General features: G+C 45.4%; 1 protein-coding gene across 1 annotated transcript in view; it reads left to right on the forward strand.

The window, feature by feature from the left end:
* LOC121549993 (exocyst complex component 4) overlaps positions 1-17,858 on the forward strand; it is a 171,041-nt gene that overhangs the window by 107,310 nt on the left and 45,873 nt on the right. Inside the window, exon 11 of the mRNA XM_041862039.2 lies at positions 1,563-1,785. Coding sequence (XP_041717973.2) covers positions 1,563-1,785 — 223 coding nt within the window. The remainder of the gene's footprint in view (positions 1-1,562; positions 1,786-17,858) is intronic.

Below are 17,858 nucleotides of genomic sequence, written 5' to 3' on the forward strand. Positions count from 1 at the left end.
ACGTTTTTGTCAGCACTAACTATATTTGGAGTGATTGAGGGGTATTTAGTGACGTTCTGTGCATTTTAAGATGGGCTGGATGCCTGGTAGTCATTGTAGACTCAACTTAAATTAGTCTACTATGGAGTTTCCACTTAGTGGCTTTAGCAGGAGCCGCAGTGGGAATCGATGAGGGATTTTTACTTTCTCTTAAACTCCACCTCACTCACTCACTGGGTTAAATGCTGAACACACATTTCGGTTGAATGCATTCAGTTGTGCAATGGAGGTATCCCTTTTCCCTATAGACACCTATAGCCTTCTACAGAGTCCTCTCTCTAGCACCCCTGTCCCCCACTATACCTAGAGCCCAGACATCATAGGAGTCTTCTCTGGCTCCTTCCTTCCTTCCTTCCCTTGCTCCATAGTTCCAACTCTGAATAGATCATACCCCCTTCACATTGTGAAGGATTTGATTTATTTGTGGCTGTTAAGCTGTTGAGGACAAACGCACTCTTGCGTGGAGGTGTGCTGTGGCATGTGTGTGTGAGAGACAGGGCTAGTTATTATCAGTGATTCCTTGACAAATGAGGTGTGTTTGTGTGCTCCCCCAACCCTTACATTGCTGTGTGACCCTATCTGACCAACTCGACAGCTGCCTCTAGTTAAACACTCACCCATGTAGATCGGAGGATGGCACTGTTTTCAAGGACTTACCCCGAGCAGTTTGTCCAAGTTGTCCACTACTGGTCATGGGAAACATCCTAGCACATTATCACCGTTTAACTCTTATCCAGAGCGACTTACAGGTAGTGCATACATTATTTTTTTATTTTACATTCCCCCCCGTGGGAATCGAACCCACAACCCTGGCGTTGCAAACGCCATGCTCTACCAACTGAGCTACACCCCTGCCGGCCATTCCCTCCCCTACCCTGGGCCAATTGTGCGCAGCCCCATGGGTCTCCCGGTCGTGGCCGGCTACGACAGAGCCTGGATTCGAACCAGGATCTCTAGTGGCACAGCTAGCACTGCGATGCAGTGCCTTAGACCACTGCGCCACTCGGGAGAGTATAGTCTGCACGTCAATTATTCTTTCCAAATTAGTTCGGAATACTTCTACTCATTTCAGTAACGCAATTCCCCTCTGTTTATTTCATGTGAATACATTATCGCCACCTTCTCATGGGTATTATAGCATCTGTGTACTACAGCTAGTGGAACTACTACTTACGTTCCTAAGTGGTCCTGTGTGGCTCAGTTGGTAGAGCCTGGTGCTTGCAACGCCAAGGATTGTGGGTTCGTTTCCCACAGGGGCCACCTATATGAAAAATATATGCACGCTTTGGATAGAAGTGTCTGCTAAATGGCATATATATATATATATATATGTATTTATATTCTGGCTAACATTGCTATAGCCTTCCTGTACAGTTTCTCTAACGATAGCTCAAGGTTCTCTAACATTGCAGTAACATTCCTGTCCAGTCTCTCTGTTTCACCCCCCAGGTTTATCCAGGCTAACATTGACGCAACACTCCTCTCCACTCTCTTTAAAGTTCCCTCAACATTGTCCCCCCAAGGTTCATCAATGAGACGGAGCAGAACATGGGTCCTCCGGGACAGGCCAAGCAGTGCCAGCTCCGGACATTCCTCACCTACTACATCAACGACCTGTTCCTGCACCAAGTCAGAACAGAGATCAACAAGGAGATCCAGGCCGTCAGCAAAACAGCAGATCCACTTAAAGTCCTGGCTAGTGCCGATACTATGAAGGTCCTGGGGGTGCAGAGGCCGCTACTGCAGGTAAGGGGGGGAGGGAGGGGTTGGGAACACACACTCGCAGGACACACACACGCATGCACGCAAACACACTCGCAGGACACACACAGGACACACACATTCACAAATGTGTTCTTAATATGATATGGTAAATGTATGGAAATCATACAAGTGTCTGTGTGGACATATTTATGCAGACACGAATGCTTACTTACTTTTGTTCATCCTATGTTTCCTGTTCACATCATATTCACAACCTTTTCACAAGAACAACATTCTTCTTCATTTATGTTGTTTTAGTCATTTAGCAAACGCTCTTATCCAGAGCGACTTACAGTTAGTGACTTCATCAGTTAGTATATGGCCAAGTAATAATTTCCTTTGGACTCTGTGAGGTTTCCACAGCCACCTCTCTCTCTCGCTCGCACTCTCTCAAATCAAAATGAAATCAAATGCTCTGAGTACACGTCCTGGTAATCCGTCTGGCCCCGCGGCCTTGTGAATGTTGACCTGTTTAAAGCGTGATCACACAGTCGTCCGGAACAGCTGGTGCTCTCATGCATGTTTCAGTGTTGCTTGCCTCAAAGCGAGCATAAAAGGCATTTAGCCCGTCTGGTAGACTCGCGTCATTGGGCAGCTCGCGGCTGGGTTTCCCTTTGTAGTTTGTAATAGTTTGCAAGCCCTGCCACATTCGACGAGCGTCAGAGCCGGTGTAGTAGGATTCAATCTTAGTCCTGTATTGACGCTTTGCCGGTTTGATGGGCATAGCGGGATTTCTTATAAGCGTCTGGATTAGTGTCCCGCTCCTTGAAAAACGGCAGCTCTAGCCTTTAGCTCTGTGTGGATGTTGCCTGTAATCCATGGCTTCTGGTTGGGGTATGTACGTACGGTCGCTGTGGGGACGACGTCGTCGATGCACTTATTGATGAAGCCGGTGACTGAGATGTTATACTCCTCAATGCCATTGGATGAATTCCGGAACATATTCCAGTCTGTGCTTGCAAAACAGTCCTGTAGCGTAACATCCGTGTCATCTGACCACTTCCGTATTGAGCGAGTCACTGGTACTGCCTGCTTTAGTTTTTGCTTGTAAGCAGGAATCAGGAGGATATAATTAATTTCAGATTTTCCAAATGGAGGGCGAGGGAGAGCTTTGTACGCGTCTCTGTGAGAGTTTTTTCCCCCTCTGGTTGCACATGTGACATGCTGGTAGAAATTAGGTAAAACTGATTTAAGTTTGCCTGCATTAAAGTCCCCAGCTACTAGGAGCGCCGCTTCTGGAAGAGCATTTTCTTGTTTGCTTATGGGCTTATACAGCTCCTTGGGTGCGGTCTTAGTGCCAACGTCGGTTTGTGGTGGTAAATAGACAGCTATGAAAAATATAGATGAAAACTCTCTTGGTAGATAGTGTGGTCTACAGCTTATCATGAGGTACTCTACCTCAGGCGAGCAATACCTCGAGACTACCTTAATATTAGACATCGTGCACCTCTCTCTCTCTCTCTCCCTCACTCACTCACTCATTTTCTCTTATACACATACAGAGTGATACTTGGCAGCTACCCACCTATCTCACAGGATCATAATTGTGTCTGAAACAGCATTTGATTCTCCCTGACCCTGTAGAAGCAGTACATTGGTGGTTATAGAACACACACACACTCACACATACACACCCAAACCCCGGTACCCATTTCCTCCAGCACAGGAAGTGGGCCTATCATCTCCATGAATACCACTTACTGTGCATGCTCACCTGGCTCCGCCCCTATTACAGATGAGGTCAGTCACATCTCACAACAATGTGTTCCCCAGATCAGATATGGAACAGTGGATATTGCATCTATGCATCTCAAAGCTAGTCTACATGAATACTCTACAGTAGCGTATCAATTATAAAGAATTAGTCTTCTCATACACTCATATGCCTACACATTGACCTCTTTCTTCAGTATCTACCTGCATATTTAGGCTATTGCTAGAGTGGCTGTGTTAATGTGTGTATGCTTCCGTGAGTATCTGTGTATATCTGTTTCTTTGTGTGTGTGTGTGTGTGTGTGTGTGTGTGTGTATCTGCGTACATGCGCCTGTGTGTGTGTGTGTGACTGCGTACATGCACCTGTGTGTGCGTGCATTCGCCTGTTTTAGTCAATTAATCCTGTAAGAGATAGTTAGTCAATTAGTCCAGCGATGGTGAAGCGCCATCTAGAATACAGAGATGGTGAAGGGTCATCGAGAATACAGAGATGGTGAAGGGTCATTTAGAATACAGAGATGGTGAAGGGTCATCTAGAATACAGAGATAGTGAAGGGCCATCTAGAATACAGAGATAGTGAAGGGCCATCTAGAATACAGAGATGGTGAAGGGTCATCTAGAATACAGAGATGGTGAAGGGTCATCTATAATACAGAGATAGTGAAGGGCCATCTAGAATACAGAGATGGTGAAGGGCCATCTAGAATACAGAGATGGTGAAGGGTCATCTAGAATACAGAGATGGTGAAGGGTCATCTAGAATACAGAGATGGTGAAGGGCCATCTAGAATACAGAGATGGTGAAGGGCCATCTAGAATACAGAGATGGTGAAGGGTCATCTAGAATATAGAGATAGTGAAGAGCCATCTAGAATACAGAGATAGTGAAGGGCCATCTAGAATACAGAGATAGTGAAGGGCCATCTAGAATACAGAGATAGTGAAGGGCCATCTAGAATACATGTGGCCCTCTGAGTGAGTTCAATCCAAGGGTAAGAGACATTATGGTAGCCAGAGGGATCTGTCACCAGAAATGTGTGTGTCTGTCTGTGTGTGTGTGTCTGTCTGTGTGTGTGTGCGTCTTTGTGTGAGAGAAAGAGACAGAGAGAGTGAATGAGAGAGAGAGTAGCTATGTTTCCATTAACTTGTCCAGTGATTTTTATGTCGACATTTAGAAAGTTTGCATAGAAAATAGATGTGACGATTGCCTGCTGCGGTGCGTTTCCATTTAACTGTCTTGTATTGATATAAACAGCTGGACGTAATGACGTCACACCCCCCAAAAAAACGACGTGTCGAATAAAAATGAAGTGGTTGAAGTGTTACACATTAATGATTTTACAACAGCCTGTATGCCCTCCCACCTCTCTGTGTCATGTCTCAGGTAGCCCATGAAAGCCAGCATGGATAGAATGCAATAATTGACTAGCGTAGAATCCCGTATTATCGGCATATTCAACAGCGTTTAAGAAATATATGACCTTCAACAGTGTTATCTTGTGATCAAGCCTTCAATGTTTTGTGATTATTGGTGTCGTAAAAATGTTAGCTAACGGGTTAGCAATTAGCAAGTTTGACATTTCATTGGAAATACTACTGTTATCAGCTTTTGATAAGCGGTTTAGCAAAAAAATACGTCCCGTATTATCGGTATACGGCCCCCAGTTATTGGCTACCTTACTATTTTGTTCAATTACAAGATATATCAGTTTAATTTAGTTGAAAAAAGAGACACCAACCACGTACCCGAAGTGTTTACTAGATAGTTGACTAGTTGGCTAGTCTTCCGGTAAAAAATAATTATTTGCCTGTCAACTTTTCATTGCGTAGCCCGGTGCGCCCTCCTGTGGACTCTTAAAAAATGGTTCTTCACCAACATATTCAGTGTTGTAACCAAATAAAATATGAGTATTAATAATTTACATCAAATACACTTTAATTTCAGTTATGTGCATTAACATAAACAATTAAAACACTGTTGGAGTTTGTGTTGCAGAGGTGCATTGGAAAGTAAAGGAAGAAATACACAAGATGGGTTCAATAAATATATACCGGTATATTATATTTTAGACATTTATTTTTTGAACAAATAAATAATTTCATATGAACACAAACAAAACAAACAATTAAATCTCGACCTCCATCCCTATATTGTCACAAAAATCACAAAAAAAATCCAGCTCCACCGCTACCTCTGGATCCCACTGCACACACCTGCAGTGGAACCAGTGCTGGCAGAAGTCACAGCACACCCATGGCACCTCGGATCTACACTCCTGAGGGGAGCTTGCAGGCGGATCACGCTCCCCGCAGCGAGCACAGCAGGTGGTGTCTTCTTTTATAAAAAATTAAATAATAATACAAATTGATTAATATGGTTTTGCAAAATGTAGAAGTTCTTCAACAACAATAGTAATTGATACAACTGAGAGAGTCGAGAAAAACAGATAATGAAGTACCTGAGAGTGGTGCCATGGGTGGTGTGACAGATGTGACCGGTGTAGCTTTTCTCTTCCTTTTCTGTGCTGCAGTTTGAGAAAAAGTACTGTTAGACAGAGCATGTTGCATGAAAACCCTTTTCAACTTTTTTACATCAATACCTCTGGAGGAAGCTGCAGAGGTTTTAGAGGAGGTGGAGATGACTTGAGGGCTGGTGCTATGTACTGTAGATATGTAAAGATATATATATATATATATAACAGATAACAAACAGTCATTATTTCGTAATTTAACATGTGTTTACCTGTGGAGGTGGTGGTATTCAAATTGCAGGGGGCAGGGACACCAGACGAGGCTGCTATGGTGGTGTGACCAGGGGAGACGGAGGAGGCAGTTGGTCCAGAGGAGGCCGTGTTGGTGGTGACAGACATGGGGGGTGGTGTGCATTGGGGTGGTGGTGGACAAAACCGCCAACGATGGCTTGGAGGAGCTGGTGTTTGTAATGGTTGGGTTGAGGGGCCGACGATGCTGTGGCCGGGAGAGTAGGCATGTGGCCTTCTTCTGCAGCTGGGGACTCCGGCTGCTCCTACAGGTGTTGCACACTGGGAGGCACTGGCAGTGGTGATGCAGCTGTCAGGAGTGGTTCCAGCAGGGGGTCCAGTAGAGGCGATGGCGTCAATGGTCTCATCCATGGCAGCCCTCTCCTGTGCCCTCTGTGTTCTGAGGGCTGCCCGACGCTCTTTCTCCTCTGCCTCGGCCCTCTCCTTCTCACCCCTCTCTTGCCACTGGCGCGTGCATTCCTCCCCGGTGAGGCATGTGGCGACCACAGGGAGTCTTCTGTATCGTTCCAGCCGATATTTCAGGACAGTAAGGATGTGCCCCAGGTACTTCGCTATCAGCCCCCCCCCCCTCTATTAGGGGGTGCTCTTCTAGAGCTAGGGATGGGACTGGAGCAGCGGCTGGGACTGGAGCAGGGGCTGAGGGTCCTCCTGTGGTCGCTGGGGAGGAGGTGCTGATGGATGGCACAGTGCTGCTGGTTCCAGTAGAGGCGGTGTTGGGACCCAGTAGGGTTTGAGACGGCAATAAACGGGACCCTTCAATGGCTGAAGGGTCAAAAGGGAAGAGGCCACACTTCTTAAACCCTTCCACCACATAGCGCATGTCCTTGCATCGCTGGTACGGGTAGCGGAATACTCTGGCAAATTCTGATTTGTTTACCATGTAGGAGTGGTCAAAATGGCTAAGGTCTCCAGCTACCTTGGAGAACTCAGCCTTTAAAGGGCCAAAGTATGCCACGTCCAGCGGCTGCAGGACATGGGTGCAGTGTGGTGGAAGACAAAGAAGTATAACCCCTTCCCTTAGTGCCGCCGCGAGCACTTCCGGGTCCATGTGGCTCTTGTGCCCATCGAAGAGGAGAAGGAGAGGGCACTCTTTCACTGCATGCTTAATGAAGTGCTGAAACCACTTCCTGAACAGGTCCCCGTCAATGTAGCCACTGCTTGACCGTCCATACAAGGCTTGGGGGGGGCCTCCCAGTGTGTAGTGGCCACCGGGGAAACACTTGGGGTAGATGATAAATGGGGGGATGTCCTCCCCAGTTGCGTTGAAGCAGGCCAGCACTGTGATGTGCTCCTTGGTCCCCGGAGCCTGCTGGTACACGTGTTTTGCGCCCCGGGGAGCCAGCACTTTGTGCCTGCTCTGGTCGCTACGAAACCCAGACTCATCACAGTTATAGATTTGTCTGGGTTTCTCCCTCAACCCACTCTCCTCCAAGTGCTTCTCATAAGAAGTGAAGAAGGTGTCCATCGTCGGACGTGTGGCACACTCAGCTCTCCCCCTATCCAGGGTGTCCGGCCTCCTCATGCTTAGGTTATAGTGCCTCCTCCTGAACATTTCCCACCACCTCTTCCCCAGTGGTGGGATTGTTTCCCCTGGGTGCCGAAACCTACAATAGAATAGAATATATAATTGTCCATCCAGGATGAAAATGTTTGTTTTGGCATCACCATACACATCCACATTTACATCACACATATTGAGAACAGTCAGTCCACCAATCTACATACATAAACACATAGAACACCAAATACCTGCGTATTTTGTCGGGCGTATTTCATCAGCCTCTGTCTGGTGAAGGGGAACCCATGGCTGGCGCAGTAGATACAGTACTGCACCAGAGACTTTTCATCCTCTGGTGCAAGCAATGTGGGTGGTCCACTGCGACAACCATGGGTCACCCGGCCGCTCAGCCTGTCCGCCAGGGTCTGCCGAGGTACACCATGCACCTTGGTAGATAAGAAAAGAAAACTGTTACTAGCAGATAAAATTCACATACACATGGTAATCTCCTAAAAACAAAAGATGCCCAACCTTGGCAGCCTGGCGGATAGCCATCCCTGCCCCCGCAGTCCTCCATGGCATGGAACATGTCCACCTCACTCCACTGCTTCCTCTTGACTTTCTCCATGCTGCAGTGGTAAATACATGTAGCTAAATAACTTGGCATACTATACACATTTTAGAAAGATAACTCAATCTGAATACGTATAAACATTTACATTTCAAAGCTAAGGCATTGAAAGGTGATGAAAGTTTTCACAATAACTGAAAGTGTACCCACGTTTTTTGTTTGATGTTATCTGTAATTAAAATGTGTGTCCCAATTAGTGTAATATTGATGCATACATTGTACCATTTGACTAAATACTGCCTCTATGTAGCTGTTGTAAGATTAAACATAGCCAACAGTGATAGGTGTCAAAAAGTTCATGGTTCAAAGTTCCAAATAAATTTTTGCAGATTGTGCAAAACGCCTCTGTCAGAGGACTCCAATTTTGATACGGTAAAGCTTGACAACTGTTTTCGTGATATGTATTATCTAACACTTACAATTTATTTCCTTTTTGCTTACTTAGCAGTTCTATCAACATTTAGCATCTAAGATAGCAACATTAGAAAATCCGTTAGCTATATTTCAGAGGTAAAAAGTTGGATATTAAATTAGGTGTGGTCTGTCGCGCAGTCGAATTTTACAAAATGCAGCATGTTCCACAAAATGTGTACATATAACTTTTTTTAAACTCTCAAAACCTAACTTAACTTACATAAATTGCACAGAAAATCGGTGGTCAGCTAGCTAAAAGGGTGTCGTTAGTCACAAAACGTACCGTTATTTTTCAGTCCATTTAATGTTGAGCTCGAGGTGATTCAGTCCTCCAACCGCTAGAGAGTGTCCGAGGTTAGGGGGTGTCCGATGTTTGGGGAAAATTAGCTAATATTTGCCAGATTCTAATAATTATCATGTGCCAATGTATCACCACAGTCCCTGCCATGGTGAAACTTGCACTTTTGTAGATCTGAAATAATTGGATGGTGAAACTTGCCAGCCAACCAGAACAGCAAGGTGAAGCAATTCAGGCATTCTTGAAAGTCAGTACAATCCTTGTTCTGCAAAGGAACATGTATTTTTATAGTTGAGAAAATGGATTTAGCTAGCAGTAGGCATTTTAAATTAAATGTGGAGTGGAGCTTTATAGTTACGTGATGACATCACGCACCCCGCGTAGCTTCAGAATTATTTGGCATTCATCATTTATTCGGAAAAACACCGTTCCCAACACCATTTGTCGCAATAAATAAAGTTCGACCCCAAAAAAATCCACCCCTGTCGAACAGATGAAAATGTTGTCGATCTTTTAAACATTTCTCCTACTGTATATCTTACCTTTTCCATTACACACATCACAATGATTTTTTGGTTGAGACATTGCTTTTGTCAGAAAAACCTGGGTCAATGGAAACCTGCCCGTTTGTGTGTGCACGTGCATGCGCCTGTGTGTATACACTCCAGAACGTGTATGTGCGTGTGATTTAGGACATCGTGCGTATGCCAGTGTGTGCCTGCACTTCTGTCTTTGTGAGAACTCTGACAGTTCATTACAGCGAGCGCCTGGCTCCTGGCTCAGAGTTCACTGGCGTTTGTTTACGATTATGACTTCTCCTTAACGAGGACTGCGGCATCTTGCTAATTACACGGCTAGGCTAATGAGCCTCTCTCCAGTTAGCGGGAGCTCCATAAAACGCTCCTTTTGTTTGGGGTTTTGGCTTTTTTAATTACGCCAATCAAAGAGGTCTGCCTGGTCCTTTCTATACTGCCAGATACGCACGTACAAGACCCAGGCCCTCTTGCTGTGTGTGTGTGTGTGTGTGTGTGTGTGTGTGTGTGTGTGTGAGCGTGACAAGGCCGACCAATCCCCTCTGTGTATGTGTAAGAGAAAGAGACAGAAAGAGTGAATGAGAGAGAGAGTAGCTATGTTTCCATTAACTTGTCCAGTGATTTTTATGTCGACATTTAGAAAGTTTGCATAGAAAATAGATGTGACGATTGCCTGCTGCGGTGCGTTTCCATTTAACTGGTTGGTCTCAGTGTGACAGCGGGCCACAACTTTTGATGGGTTACTCCAGTCCTCAGTGCTCCCTGCTCACTCAAGATGGCAGGTGGCTTATGGAGAAAAGAGACTGAAGGAGACGATACGTGTTCCCCAGCTAGTAGCCCACAGCTGTCACTCACCAGGGGTTGACTGCAATAGAACAATATATCCTGTATCAGTGTTTTAAAGGTAAGCTGCTGTAGGTTAAAGGAGTTGTTCTAGTCATTTAGATGATCACATTCCTTTTACGTGTTGGCTCTTTCTCAGGCCTAATGTAGATGGGAAATGGTGCATGCCTGTTGGGTGTGTGTGTGTGTGCACGCTCTTGAATGTGTGTGTGCGTGTGTGTTTGTGCGTCCATGCATGCACGCACACAAGTGTGTTCCCCTAGGTGACAAGCCACCACAGCAGGTGTTCTACGAGTGGGGCCACACCACTGGCACTAGAACCAATGGGCTGAGGGGACAGAGAGACGCATGTTGCTTCACTACATTAAACACACTCACTCTACCTTGGCTGCCATCACACAGGAAACGGCAGGGGACCCCATTTATAGGCACACCTGCCATTCACTCCACCACAATACACATGTATGTACATGGGATTAGGGGGAAGGCATTAGTTGACACACCTGGCGGACACACAGAGTGGGTTGCTGTGTTTTGGGCTTGGGGGGGGATGTTGCTCCATCCAGACTCCCATACATAGTCTCCCGAGTGGCGCAGTGGTCTAAGGCACTGCATCGCAGTGCTAGCTGTGCCACTAGAGATCCTGGTTCGAATCCAGGCTCTGTCGTAGCCGGCCGCAACCGGGAGACCCATGGGGCGGCGCGCAATTGGCCCAGCGTCGTCCAGGGTAGGGGAGGGAATGGCCGGCAGGGATGTAGCTCAGTTGATAGAGCATGGCGTTTGCAACGCCAGGGTTGTGGGTTTGATTCCCACAGGGGGTATGAAAAAAAAAAAATGTATGCACTAACTGTAAGTCGCTCTGGATAAGAGCGTCTGCTAAATGACTAAAATTTAAATGTAAATACAACTGTGTAGCATTGTTATAGGGACATGTACTGTACCCCCACACTGTAGTGGTAGCTACTGCCATATAGGACAACACACCCTGGAATATCACGGGACACCGTGGTTAAATAAAGGTCACTACTAGGGATTTACATATTTCCCTTTCTAGACAGTTCGATACGTTATCTAGATACATGGGCTCCGATACAATACAGGAATGATATGTTTTAGTGTGTGAATGATGTACAGTGCCTTCAGAAATTATTCAGACCTCAGACTTTTTCCACATTTTGTTACGTTACAGCCTTATTCTAAAATGTATTAAATAAATAAAAATTCTTAGCAATCTGCACACAATACCCCATAATGACAAAGCGAAAACAGGTATTTTGATAAAAATAAATAAAAAAATACGCTATTTACATAAGTATTCAGACCATTTGCTATGAGACTCGAAATTGAGCTCAAGTGCATCCTGTTTCCATTGATCATCCTTGAGATGTTTCTACAACTTCATTGGAGTCCACCTGTGGTAAATTCAATTGATTGGACATGATTTGGAAAGGCCCACACCTGTCTATATAAGGTCCCGCAGTTTACAGTGCATGTCAGAGCAAAAACTAAGCCATGAGGTCGAAGGAATTGTCAGTGGATCTCCGAGACAGGATTGTATCGAGGCACAGAACATTTCTGCATTATTGAAGGTCCCCAAGAACACAGTGGCCTCCATCATTCTTAAATGGAAGAAGTTTGGAACCACCAAGACTCTTCCTAGAGCTGGCCGCCCGGCCAAACTGAGCATACTGGGGAGAAGGGCCTTGGTCAGGGAGGTGACCAAGAACCCGATGGTCACTCTGACAGAGCTCTAGAGTTCTTCTGTGGAGATGGGAGAACCTTCCAGAAGGACAACCATCTCTGCAGCACTCCACCAATCAGGCCTTTATGGTAGAGTGACCAGACAGAAGCCACTCCTTAGTAAAAGGCACATGAAAGCCCGTTAAAGACTCTCAGACCATGAGAAACAATATTCTCTGGTCTGATGAAACCAAGATTGAACTCTTTGGCCTGAATGCCAAGCGTCACGTCTGGAGGATATTTGGCACCATCCCTACGGTGAAGCATGGAGGTGGCAGCATCATGCTGTGGGGATGTTTTTCAGCAGCAGGGACCGGGAGACTAGTCAGGATCAAGGGAGAGACCTGAAAATAGCTGTGCAGCAACGCTCCCCATCCAACCTGACAGAGCTTGAGAGGATCTGCAGAGAAGAATGGGAGAAACTCCCCAAATACAGGTGTGCCAAGCTTGTAGTGTCATACCCAAGAAGACTCAAGGCTGGAATCGCTACCGAAGGTGCTTCAACAAAGTACTGAGTAAAGGGTCTAAATACTTATTTTTAAAAAAAATAGCAAACATTTCTAAAAACCTGTTTTTGCTTTGTCATTATGGAGTATTGTGTGTCGATTGATGAGGGGAAAAAACAATTTAATCAATTTTAGAATAAGGCTGTAACCTATACAGGTCTGAATACTTTCCGAAGGCACTGTGTGTCTATGGTGTATGTACTGTGTGTGTGTGTGCGTGTGTATTGTATGTCTATGTTGTATACTATGTAGGCACCTGATCTGAGCTATAATGGAGACTAGACATCTACCACCCCACTATCAGATTAGGGAGACTAGACATCTACCACCCCACTATCAGATTAGGGAGACTAGACATCTACCACCCCACTATCAGATTAGGGAGACTAGACATCTACCACCCCACTATCAGATTAGGGAGACTAGACATCTACCACCCCACTATCAGATTAGGGAGACTAGACATCTACCACCCCACTATCAGATTAGGGAGACTAGACATATACCACCCCACTGTCAGATTATTGGGAGGGGCAATGTAGCCTATGTTTTTTTGTCCCGCCACTTTGCTCCTGAAATCACCATCACCCACTAATGAATTTGTCATTTTTGCAGATTAAGTGTTTGAGCTAGTAATATATCAATATTTATCATTTACAAATTAACTATGACATAGCCAATGAATGTATAGCACACCTTTGGATTTCACCCCATCATAAAAATCTAATGGTTTTGACCGTTTGGAAGTTTTTAGTGAGCTTCTTTTCTTTTCCCGCTTTGGCCATGCAGTGCGCCTCGCAAAAGTGATTCCTCGTAATGAAATTATGAACTTGACCCTGTATATCTAAAAGTGACCATATATACTGATTGTTTAAAGCAAATCTACCAAAACTATTGCTGATGGTGAACCTTAACAGTCAAAATTAAATATATTGTAAGCCCCGTTCAGCAGGTATAGCGAGTTGTGTCTCCGGTAACCTAATTTTATTCTGGTAAAACACCATTGATAACAATAACCTAGCAAATTAAATAGGTTGTCACTCAACTAATAAACCCTAATATCACGCAAGCCATTTGAGCATTTCAATGCTGAAAGTCACGTGCAGATGTGCCAGATCAGGAACAGGCCGCCTACATATTGCTTATCACTAGGCCTCAGCAGGGCTCCCGAGTGGCGCAGTGGTCTAAGGCACTGCATCTCAGTGCTTGAGGCGTCACTACAGACCCCCTGGTTCGATTCCAGGCTGTATCACAATCGTCCGTGATCGGGAGTCCCATAGGGCGGCGCACAATTGGCCCAGCGTCGTCCGGGTTTGGCCGGTGTAGGCCGTCATTGTAAATAAGAATTTGTTCTTAACTGACTTGCCTAGTTAAATAAAGGTTTTTAAAAAAGTAAGGGGAGAGTGTGTATGATAGTAATGATGATATTAATATGAGACTGTATGGCTATCAGTCAGCCAGGACACAGGCCCTATGATAAGACCAGGGTGTCATTGTAGTCCAGGATGTAGAGTGTATGATCCAATGATGTGTCTTTGTGATAACATGGACCCAGGTGATTGGTCAGAAGGGGGTTATAAATAAAAAAGAGAGGCATGTATTCTCTCTCTCTCTCTCTCTCTCTCTCTCTCTGTCTCTCTCTCTGTGTTTCTCTCTCTCTCTCTCTGTTTCTCTCTGTCTATCTCTCTCTCTCTCTCTGTCTATCTCTCTCTCTCATTCTCTCTCTGTTTTCTCTCTCTCTCTCTGTTTCTATCTCTCTCTCTCTTTCTCTCTATCTGTCTATCTCTCTCTGTCTCTCTGTCTCTCTCTCTCTGTTTCTCTCTCTCTCTCTCTCTGTGTGTTTCTCTCTCTCTCTCTCTCTCTCTGTTTCTCTCTCTCTGTTTCTCTCTGTCTATCTCTCTCTCTCTCTCTCTCTCTCTCTGTCTCTCTCTGTCTCTCTCTGTCTATCTCTCTCTGTTTCTCTCTGTCTATCTCTCTCTGTTTCTCTCCTCTCCTCTTTTTGCTCCCTCCTCTTGTTCTCCTCTCCCAGCCTGTTTACTGGTCATATTTTTTTATTTCATTTAACCCTCCTACCCTTTCTCTCCCTCTACCTTCCTCCCTTCTTCTCTCTCTCTCTGGTTAGTGGTGGTAGCAGTGTGATGCTATCTGTCCAGTGTTCCTGTTCCCCTGATTGATTTATTTAATTAGTCTCCTCTATCCACTCTACAGACCAGCACTGGAGATTGGCTCCATTAATCTCTTGGATGGGGGTCCCTACACACAGAGGCACATACGCACACATACACACACACACACACACACACACACACACACACACACACACACACACACACACACACACACACACACACACACACACACACACACACACACACACACACACACACACACACACACACACACACATGCATACACACACACACACACACACACACACAGAGGCATGCATACACACACACACACACACACATTGTCTTTGAAGCATGCAAGATTGGTGTCAGGGCCCTGGGCATAGGCATGTGTAACCAATAGACTCTGTACACACACACACATATACACACAGACACGCACACACACAGACACACAAGACACACACGCCACGGTGAAGCAGTGTTGTCCTGTTGTGACGTTATGTCCATGTCTCCTGTTGTTCTGTTGGGACGTTATGTCCATGTCTCCTGTTGTTCTGTTGGGATGTTATGTCCATGTCTCCTGTTGTTCTGTTGGGACGTTATGTCCATGTCTCCTGTTGTTCTGTTGGGACGTTATGTCCATGTCTCCTGTTGTTCTGTTGGGACGTTATGTCCATGTCTCCTGTTGTGACGTTATGTCCATGTGTCCTGACTCTGTGTGAGTGTTTCGATTCTGTACGAGCCAAGGCCAAACCAAAACCATAATTACATTAAACAACCAATCCAACCTGTTTGTTCACACTGTGGGATGTGAAGTGCGATTCAGATTCGTTACCAGCCATCCTATTCCCTAAATAGTGCACTGCTTTTGACCAGGGCCTATATGGTTCTGGTCATGAGTAGTACACTGTATATGGAATAGAGTGTCACTTGGGACACAGCCCAGTAATGTAACCATTGAAGGGTGTTTGTGTTAACCTCTTGACTGGGGCTGGATGGAACGCTGATTGTATTTGTCTCCCCGTCATTTGCTGGAGTGCACCCTGAATTGTAGATGTGTTCATATACCACTGGTCTGCTAATGAAGTTGACCTTTTTAATTTCCCTCTGCTTATTTACATGCACACACAATGTGAAAGCACACACACACACCATCCCAACTTCCCACCCTTCCACCCCACCCCCACAAATGGTTGCTCTAATAACACTGACCTTTTTGTTCGGCGTGTGTGTTGATGTGTTTATTAGCGTGGCAGTGTGCTGCCTGCTGATTGGCTCCTGCGGTGGCGGATTGGGGAGCACTTTATTAAGCACCTATCATGGCCGGGGGAACAACAACAGGCAATCACAGAACAATCCCCAGTTAGCTGCATTGTGTTGCTGTGTGATTGGGACCACAGACCTCCTCTGGGTGGGTGTCTGAGAGAGCACAGGACGAAGGTGGGGAGACAGACTGGGTGGATGGACACACACATTGGACACACTTGGACACACACACACTCGGATTAACACATTTGAATACAGATATTGTACATTCTCAGACACGGGCTCACCCAAAAAATGTGGACACAGGTTTACCTATACACACACACACACACTAGTAAACGCTCAGGCTATTCTGGCGTTTACGACTAAATGAGATTCCACCGTTAAAAAAAAGGTCGGAACACCCAATTTCATTCTAACTTTATAGGGCCATATGCAATAAAACAATCCATTTAGATGCGATTCCATTTACCCAAATGTTGTTTGGAATGCACCGCTCCATTATCTGTCATGAAATGGATTGAGCCTAACTACCTCGTTGACTGTTTTACAGCTGTTAAAAACTATCAAGGGATTTTGCACCTTATTTGGTCTGTACCTAAAATCCCTTTTACCTGTTTTCACCCCTCAGTGTGTATATGTGTGTGTTCAGAGTATATCTGCAGTGTGTGTGTGTGTGCTCAGCGTGCGGCTGGTGTGTGTGTGTGTGTGTGTGTGTGTGTGTGACAGAGACGGTTTGGCTCAAGGTATTACCGGCTGCTGAAGGATAGTGTGTGTTGGGACAAAGAACACTAATGTTTGCCTGTGGAAAGAGGAGCAGGGAAGTTGAAATGTCAGACCTGTTAAAAAAACTGTCTCTTTGTTTGAAGGAAAAGGGAGTTTACTTTGAGCCTATGATAAGTTACAGCTGTCATGTGGCTTGCATTACAAGTTTGATGAAAAATAACATGGGGTGTGTATGTATGAAAAATGTATACACTCACTTAACTGTAAGTCGCTCTGGATAAGAGCGTCAGCTAAATGACTAAAATGTAAAAATGTGTGTGGTGCTATGATAATGAATCTCATCGCTCTCTTATTGACGTATATGTGGCTTAGTGTGTGTGTGTGTGTGTGTGTGTGTACACATCTTCATCATCTGTGCTCCATTAGGTCCATATGGAACCTTTTTGGGGGTACACACACACACACACACACACACACACACACACACATTTCCATCTATAACCTGATCACCCAACTCAGTGGTTGCCATGGGTGATGCTTTGAGTGGGCGGGTTCCGCATCTGCCCCTCCTCCAGAGTGTAATGATGCGACATCACCATCACCGTGGTAACCCCCTGAGGAGAAAGGAGGGAGAGAGAGAGAGAGACGTGTGTACATCTTCATCAGCAGCATGGTAATATGGGGGGGGTTCCTCTCTGTGCTCCATTAGGTCCATATGGAACCTTTTTGGGGATTCACACAGTACACACTCACACAGTACACACACACACTCACACAGTACACACACTCACACTCACACAGTACACACACACACACACTCACACAGTACACACTCACACAGTACACACACACACTCACACAGTACACACACTCACACTCACACAGTACACACACACACTCACACAGTACACACACTCACACTCACACAGTACACACACTCACACTCACACAGTGCACACACACACTCACACAG

Source organism: Coregonus clupeaformis, chromosome 2 (assembly GCF_020615455.1).
Source record: "Coregonus clupeaformis isolate EN_2021a chromosome 2, ASM2061545v1, whole genome shotgun sequence".
Lineage (NCBI taxonomy): Eukaryota > Metazoa > Chordata > Actinopteri > Salmoniformes > Salmonidae > Coregonus > Coregonus clupeaformis.